The 9,037-nt window shown below is 32.7% G+C and overlaps 1 protein-coding gene across 1 annotated transcript; it reads left to right on the top strand.

Moving 5' to 3' along the window:
• Positions 1 to 827: 827 nt before the first annotated feature.
• Positions 828 to 9,037, top strand: LOC126971406 (bystin). The gene is made up of 8 exons (XM_050817718.1): positions 828 to 1,124; positions 1,218 to 1,332; positions 1,409 to 1,649; positions 2,697 to 2,853; positions 4,226 to 4,417; positions 4,636 to 4,844; positions 7,622 to 7,772; positions 8,941 to 9,037. The coding sequence occupies exons 1-8, from the start codon at positions 990 to 992 to the stop codon at positions 9,019 to 9,021; spliced, it is 1,281 nt and encodes a 426-aa protein (XP_050673675.1). The 5' UTR covers positions 828 to 989; the 3' UTR covers positions 9,022 to 9,037.

Below are 9,037 nucleotides of genomic sequence, written 5' to 3' on the forward strand. Positions count from 1 at the left end.
TTCTATAAGATTAAGAAGATCATCTATATAGATAAGGAAGAGGAACGGTTCAAGAATAGACCCTTGTGGTACCTCCATACTGAGAGGAGTCCCAGGAGATCTCTTGCCAATGACGTCAACTTTCTGCACTCTAATGTAGAGATATGAAATCAGAAGATCAAGCATAGTTCCCATTTATGCCATAGTGACATAGCTTCCTAACCAGCGGCGTTGAATGTTGAATACAATCAAAAGTCTTAACACAAGGAACTTCTAATAAATGATCTCTTATCGAAATCAGTTTTGTTTAGGTTCCGGGAATTAGATAATAACAACAATTTTTAATGATCATTTTAAAGCCAGACCAGGTACGAAATAAGATGTAATTTAATGTATTTATTATCTATAGAATATTATAATAATAACTTTTAGAATATTAGAATAATAACTTTTCTATAAAAGTTAAATTTTCTAAGGATTTATTTCTGAATTTTTTAAAAATAACAGTTAGTCAACTCAATTCGGATCCAAGCGATTCAGCTCATTACTTGCAATATTGCTGGCACTTGAAAAAAGCACTCACAAAGGACAGATGATCCCACGATACTGAAGTGGAAGTCTTGATATTTTTTTTTGTTTTTGCCAGTACCGTATACGTACGGAAACGTTACCTTAATATGAAATGAAGGCGAAGGAAAGCGTTCAGTCATCTTGCAAGTTTTTAAGTGATCAACCCTTCAACTGGGAACACCATTACTATAAAATACTCAAATCGAGCGAGTTTCTAGAGTGGAATATTGTTTCATTGCAAAATCGATTCTCCGATAATCGCACTCAGATCGCCATCCCTAGTGTCAAGTGTCAACAACAACACGTGAAGATTTTACAGAGTTGAGCTAATGTTGAAAAATTTATCTTATTTCTTAAAAACCTAGCTTAAACATTAAAGTATTTTTTAAATATAATATAGAATAACCTTCTTTATTACAAATTCTTCATTAAATCTTAATATGGGAAAAGCAAAGAAACTTAAACCTTCACAAGTGGGAAGGAATGTGCCTCTTGCTGATCAAATTGAATCTTTAGATTCTTTAAAGATAAAGAATAGAATAAAAGAGAAAAATCGTCACGAAGAGGATGAGGAGGTGGGCATTAAAGTTTTATAATTATTAATTCTATTTAATTGTATATTTAGAAATAAAAAATTATAGAACATCATAGATATTTGTTTGTTTTAGTTTGTCAACTCAGATTTATCGAAGAAAATCTTAAGAGCCGCTAGGAAACAGCAGGCTGAAGTTAGTGATATAACACCATCTTCGTCGAAAAGTATAACTAAATTGTCAATCAATGGTAAGTATAAGTTATATTTGGTATTGAATTGATAGGGTTCAGGAAGCAATTAATTTATATTTGTGTATTTTTTCAGAATCAAATTCAGATAAAGATGGAGATTCCGACAATGATACTCTTGAACCTGATACCTATTATGATAATATAGAAATAAATGAGGAAGATGAACGAGCAATTGAAATGTTTATGTCTGCTAGGCCTGAAAAAATGAGGACATTAGCGGACATTATAAAAGATAAGATAACTGACAAACATACAGAGTTACAATCCCAATTTTCTGATGTAGAAACGTTGAAGTTGCAGAATATTGACCCAAGGTAAATTCAAATTCAAATATTTTTATTCAAAATAGAATGTGACATCACTTATTGAAAGTAAAAAAAAAACTACCACCCATTCCAAAATGAATGCCTCACGCCTGAAAAGAATGGGTGCAACAAACTCAGCAGGCTTTTTTTTTCATCAAATATGTTGACAAAGTAATATTGTACAATTAATCTTATTATTTAATAACCTGAGGGTGGTCGCTCCATTCCCAATCTGTGGTATCATTAAGAAAGTTGTTTATGTTACAGTAACCTTTACCACACAAACGTTTTTTAACAATTATTTTGAATAATGTAATACTTTTGTTTCGAACATTTTCTGGGATCTTGTTGTAAAAGCATATACATCGACCGACAAAATATTTACTAACTCGACTTAGCCGAATGGTAGGCATTATAAGCTTATGTCTGATCCTGGTGTTAACATTATGGTTATGACAGTTTCTAGCAAATTCACTTATGTGCCTATGAACATACAACAATATATAAAATAAAATGGCAATGCCGGTATTACAATAAAAAAATTAACATATTGGTCTGTTTCTTCGCTGGGACTCTCTAAATTTAATAGTTGGATCAATTGCTAAATGATTTGATTATTAAAAATTTCAATGAAATCTGATAGTCAAGTAAATAACAGTCTACTCTAGAATGTTAGTCGTCTAGCTATTTCAGGGGTGTGCATTTCATATAGGCAATTAGGCAGTGCCTACCTTATTAACCTAAAAAAATACAACACCACTGTTAAAGTTAATTTAGTTTAATTTGGTTCCGTTATTTTACTAAGTAGAGTAGTATCTGCCAAACTTCTATTGAACACCCACTCATAAAAAATTTCCTTACGCTAGATACTAAATACCTATGGTAAGCAATCTTTGCTTATTCCAAAGCTCAACTACGACTAGTTAGATCCACAGTGCGTACCATGCTAAAAAAGCAATGCACATGCCTGAGCTATTTTAACCTATTGACATCAGTAAAAAAACACAAAATTAATTAAATATGAGTATAATTTTTTATCTGGTTTGTATTTTTCAGAATAAAGACTATGTACCAAGGAGTTAGAGATGTGCTACAAAAGTATAGATCTGGAAAATTACCTAAAGCCTTTAAAATGACCCCACATTTACAAAATTGGGAACAAATTCTTTATATTACTGAACCAAGTACATGGTCTGCAGCAGCTATGTATCAGGTTGGTTAAAACCCCACCCATCAACATATCAGTGGTTTACTTACATGTCGGCTTCTCCTATATCATTGTACACCTACCACCCAAAAAATAACACACTCCTGCTGTGTGACTTATAAATGTGAAGTAAAGTTATTCCAAAATTAAAACTTTTTCTACAAATAAACTTGGTATAAAGTTATAGCTAAGTATAAAGTTTACAAAGAAAATGCAAAATGTTTACAATATTGTTGACAACACTGTCAATACAACGATAATTTTGAAGTTTTCCGTATGACAAGTAGCCTAGCAAATAAACGCGGGAAACGTTATATGTCCGAATTAACCAATCATAAACAAAATGTCTAATTGTAAACATTTTGCATTTTCTTGGTTTATGACAAATTATGTAAATGTCAATTTTATTTGTAAGGCCGTAAGTCTTTATCTCACCTTTGTCACTACATAATTACAAAACAGGGAGAAGTTATTTTAAACTTGGAGTAATTTTAGACTGCTTTTATAAGTAAGACAGCTAGAGATTAACATGTTTATTGAAACATAAATATTGATTTCTGTTCACTAATGGTATTGTCATTTCCAATCAAAGCAAGGGAATTGGGCTACTTCTAAATAATTGTGTCTCAAGCTGCTGAGGTACAAAAAGAGGAGTAGGGGCTTGGAAAAAATACAGTAATAACACAAGGGGTGTGATTTCTCAAATCGCCATTAGACACAATATTCATATAACTAAAATGTGTAAATAACCAACTTAACAACTAAAAACATGTTACAAACAAGAGCCTTTTCAAGGCACTTTCATCCACTCACAACTAAGCTATGAAATGAGCGTCCTTGTGTGATGTTTCAAGGACAATATCATGTGATAGTGATCTTTAAAAAAAAGTGTGTTTACATATTTTAAAGGGTCACAATGTTTCTTTGATTCTTTTCGGATTTACATGGGAGTATGGATGACAGTGATCATTTACAGTCAGTACATTAGTTTGGCCTCCTATTCCATAACAAAAAAAAACATTAAAACATTCCCAAATTTGTGGGATCCCACAGACTCCAGATTTCATTAAAGGAACACATACACAATTACATTTATCAAGTACATTGCTATTGCTAGACACTATTATTCTAGGCCTCAGAAAGTTGGAGTGGTAACTGCACCAACAACTCACGTCTGTCTTTTGGCGTTCACGAGCGCCATTGTGTGTGCTACCGTGCTACACACGGGTACCGCCAGAAGATGGTGATTTCTGCTACAACTATAATTGCCAAGTGTACACAATCGAATCAGCTCATTAGGCATATAGGCTTACTTATTTCATTACCCTCCTTTGCATCACTCAGTTATATTTATTTTACGATAGCTATTCTATTTCAGGCAACTAGAATATTTGCCTCAAATCTAAAGGAGAAAATGGCACAAAGATTTTATAATTTGGTGTTATTACCCCGTGTAAGAGATGATGTGGCAGAATATAAGAGGCTAAACTTTCACTTGTATCAAGCTCTTAGAAAAGCTCTCTTTAAGCCAGGGGCATTTATGAAGGGAATATTGTTGCCTCTTTTAGAAGTAAGTACATTCATTACTTATATCGTTTATTATATATAAATTTTAATTACTTATTGACAATAATAATAAGTAAGTTTAATTTACTACCCATTTTTACAATGAAAATTATGTTGCACATCAAGAAAGTTGCCATTTATTAAAAAATTTAGGAAATTTCTATTTAAATATGATATTTATACAATTAGAAAAAAAAAATTTTTGATGAAATATGTTTCCAGGCGGGTGACTGCACTTTGCGAGAAGCTATTATAATTGGTTCGGTAGTAGCAAGAAATTCAGTTCCAGTGCTTCATTCAAGTGCAGCGATGTTGAAAATAGCTGAAATGGACTATACTGGAGCTAATTCAATATTTTTGAGAATACTTTTCGATAAGAAATATGCTTTACCGTACAGGGTTGTTGATTCTGTTGTATTTCATTTCCTAAGGTTTGTAAAATCACTTTTTTGCAGTTAGAAAGATTAGAGAGTACACAAATGTTGCGACCACTAGATTAGTGTACTTTAGTTATTTTCACAGGATCATGACGTACGGTATATTACTATGGGGTCATGCTGGTGACATCTATATAGTGTTTGCTCTGCAAAAGAGAGCTGTTCGTGCTATATATCAGCTTGGTTATAGACAGTCTCTCAAAGAAAAATTTACAGAAATAAATATTATGACTTATCATTGTTAGTACATTTATGAAATACATTCACAAAAATCGTCACCTTTTTGCTCTTAATAGTGATTTTCATTATTATAACACGAGAAATAAGGGATTGCTTGTAACTAATTCTAGTAGGCTTCATAAGATACATAATAGCTTTAAGGGTAAATGTATGCATCCCAATATAAATAATAAAGTCCCAGCCACTGTTCAGGCATTATCTATAAATAAAAATAAATGTTTTATAAAAAAATGGCTTTGTTGTAAATCCTATTACTCCACTGCTGAATATCTAAATGATCGGACAGCCTGGGACTAGATTGTGATTATTTTATAGCGATAGAAATGACTGTACAATATTGTATATTTTTATTGAAAAGAGCGCAAAAAAAGAACGCTGGGAGAGTTTCTTTCGCCGCTTCTTCTCTCTCAGAGCGCCATTTGTTTTCAAAGCGGTAGTAGTATCCAGTAGTTATTAGAAATGACATCAAATAGAATTCTAAAGGAATCAATTTTGAGAAAATAAATGCCTTCATGCCTTTCCTAAATTGATAAACAAACTTATAGAAAATCTATATACTACTAAGAGGGCTTGTCACTATAAAATAAAAAGGCATTTATTTTCTCAAATTTGATTCTTTTATAATTCTTTTTGATGTCATTTCTAACACTACCATCACTTCGGAAACAAATGGCGCGCTGAGAGAGAAGAAGCGGCGCAAGAAACACTCACAGAATTCCTTCTTTGCGCACTTTTTAATAAAACAAACAATATTGTACTGTCATTGTTATTGGTATAAGATAATCATAATCTAGTCCCAGGCTGTCCAATCACTTAGATATTCAGCTGTGGAGTAGTAGGATTTACGACACAGAGATTTTTTAATCTATATATATTAAAATGAATTGCTGTTCGTTAGTCTCGCTAAAACTCGAGAACGGCTGGACCGATTTGGCAAATTTAGGTCTTTAATTATTTGTGGAAGTCCAGAGAAGGTTTAAAAGCTGAATAAAAGGCATTTATTTTCTCAAAATTGATTCCTTTAGAATTCCTTTTGATGTCATTTCTTATACTACTAGATACTACTACCGCTTCGGAAACAAATGGCGCTCTGAGAGAGAAGAAGCGGCGCAAGAAACGCTCCCAGCATTCTTTTTCTGCGCTCTTTTTAATAAATATACAATAGTGTACTGTCATTGCTATTGCTATAAAATAATCATAATCTAGGCCCACGCTGTCCGATCACTTAATTATTCAGCTGCGGAGAAGTAGGATTTACCACAGAGACACCTTTTAATAAGACATTTAAATTTATTTATAGATAATGCCTGAACAGTGGCTGGGACTTTATTGTAAAAGTGTATACATTTACCCTTAAAGCTATTATGTATCTTATGAAGCCTACTAGAATTAGTTACAAGCAATCCCTTATTTCTAGTGTTATAATAATGAAAATCACTATTAAGAGCAAAAAGGTGACGATTTTTGTGAACATATATTAAGTTTTCATAAATGTACTGACAATTAACAGTCATAATATTTATTTCTTTAAATTTTTCTTTGAGAGGCTGTCTATGACCAAGCTGATATATAGCACGAACAGCTCTCTTTTGCAGAGCAAACACTATATCAATGTCAGCAGCATGATCCCATAGTAATATACCGTACGTCATGATGCTGTGAAAATAACTGAAGTACACTAATCTAGCGGTCGCAACATTCGTGTACTCTCAAATTTAACTAACTAATTTATTTCTAACTGCATATGCCGCAAAGCTGAGTCTATCTGCTAGATGGGTAATATGTGGACCCCACTGAAGCTTTTTATCTAAACGTGATACCCGAGAAGACCGTAGTGTCCACAAGTTCCAATCTCTGGTCATTTATAAGTACGTTGGTTTGTACCTCTGCTGTGTTTGGTGAACCGTAAACACTTTGTTTTTTTTACTGTTTAAGTGCAGATTATTATCTTTGAGAGTGCATTGCTTACCTCGTCATCAATATCCGCACGTCGCTTCACTTTAAAAATAAGTGAAGTATCATCTGCAAAATAATAAATAGAAAAATGCTGCTAAATTAAATAAAAACAACAAATTTGTTTTTCCTCTGATGTGTCCATACATAATTTCAATGAGAGAATTTATTGACGCACGGTTTGACAGTTCTGCTGTGAAACAATTTCATTATGACAGCAGGGTGCATAGGTATTTAACGAAGTAATTTTGGATGCTATGATATATTATTGACAAATTCATATAAAAACATTATTTTATTTATTATATACAGAACAACGTCTGTCGGGTCAGCTAGTAAAACATATTAATTTATTTATAGTTAATGCCTGAACAGTGACAAATAATATTTGAATAGTTAACACACTACATAAATGTTTGATCTTCATGCTTAGTTTTGGATTTCTCAATACTAAAGCCTGTAATTGCTCTATTACTTGCATCTTCTGATTTAAATTAAGTTCATATTAAATCCTTTAGTTTGTTGATAGTGCGAAATTCATTTAGAAATTGGGAATTAATAGTCTGGTAAAATTTCAGATTTAATAATGACCATCGGACACTGCCAGTGCTGTGGCACCAGTCTTTATTAACATTTGTACAGAGATACAAAGCTGATATATCAACAGAACAGAGAGATGCTCTTTTAGAATTATTAAAAAAGCAATCACATCCAACTATTACACACGAAGTGAGTATATTGTGAATTTTTTGTTATATTTGTATTGTTTTTATAGAATAACGGGTCAAATGGACATGTGGTCATTATACTACTGCCTGTCATAAGAGTGCATGGGCATCGATGGTGGTTTTAAAAAAGAAAGAGATTATATGGGCCCGCCACACTATGCTATTGTTACCCTCTCTGCCCACTTTTTTTATGAATATTAGAGACGAGCAGGACATTCAGCTGATGGTAATTGATACGCCCTGCCCATTACATTGGAGTGCAATTCTGAGCGGCACTACAATTGCGCTCGTCTACTTGAGACATAAGATGTTAGGTCTCAATTGCCCGGTAATGTTACTAGCTACGGCACCCTTCAGATCGAAGCACAGTAATGTTTACACTAACAGTAAAGAACACTGCTCTACTCGCGCAATTAATCGCAACTAAACATTGTCGGCCTTTGAAATTCCAAAATAAGAAGTGGTGGGCAGCAGTAATGTTGCAGGCACACAATGTCTCCGCCTACATTCCTCGCAACTTCCCACTGCTCCTGCCACTTGTGCAGTGTGAGGCAGGTCCATTAGGTTAATAAGATTGTGTTGTATTTTGTAATTAACTCCCAAATGAAATTAAAATGTTACCTATTAAAAAATTTAAATGTATTGTAAAAAATAATTTAACATCTAAGGCCTATTAGTGTGAAATATTATTTGAATGATAAAGATAATTGGAATTAATGTTCTAAATTTTATTAATGAATATTGTTATACTCATTTGAATGCTATTGTAACTTTTGTACTTCATCCTGACTTGCACTAAATAACTTCTAAAGTTTTACAGTGAATAAAGATTTTTTGACTTGACTTGACTTGACAATGGAGTGTGTCTTACTTCTATAGTAATACTGATGTTGACCAAAAGGAAAAAACCAGAATGTTGTCTGAGTTTAGTTACATTTGCAAGGTCTATGTTCCAGAAAGTGCAATACACTTGAATACAATATATCGATAATTATTAATATATTTTGGAATAGGTACGTTAATAAGACTTATGTCAACATAATTTTATTGACAATTGATTGTCTATATGTTGTCTTGATAGTGCCTCAAATACACAGTTCCACAGACTACGTATCTTATTATCCGTTTTAAAATTTTTATAATAGCTTTGTGTTTGCTCTTGTCTGCAGATCCGACGGGAGTTACAAGCTGCTAAATGTAGGGATATTGAAGTAAATGAAATAACACAGAATTGTATGGTTGTTGAATAAATTTATATTATTGAAA

This window comes from Leptidea sinapis, chromosome 23, assembly GCF_905404315.1.
Source record: "Leptidea sinapis chromosome 23, ilLepSina1.1, whole genome shotgun sequence".
NCBI classification, from domain to species: Eukaryota; Metazoa; Arthropoda; class Insecta; order Lepidoptera; family Pieridae; genus Leptidea; species Leptidea sinapis.

Bases quoted from the DNA above. Each gene is read 5' to 3' on its own strand.
- LOC126971406 (XM_050817718.1), top strand. From the start codon at position 990: ATGGGAAAAGCAAAGAAACTTAAACCTTCACAAGTGGGAAGGAATGTG. The intron at 1,125-1,217 runs GTGGGCATTAAA...TGTTTGTTTTAG, and splicing joins GTCACGAAGAGGATGAGGAG to TTTGTCAACTCAGATTTATC. The intron at 2,854-4,225 runs GTTGGTTAAAAC...ATTCTATTTCAG, and splicing joins CTGCAGCAGCTATGTATCAG to GCAACTAGAATATTTGCCTC.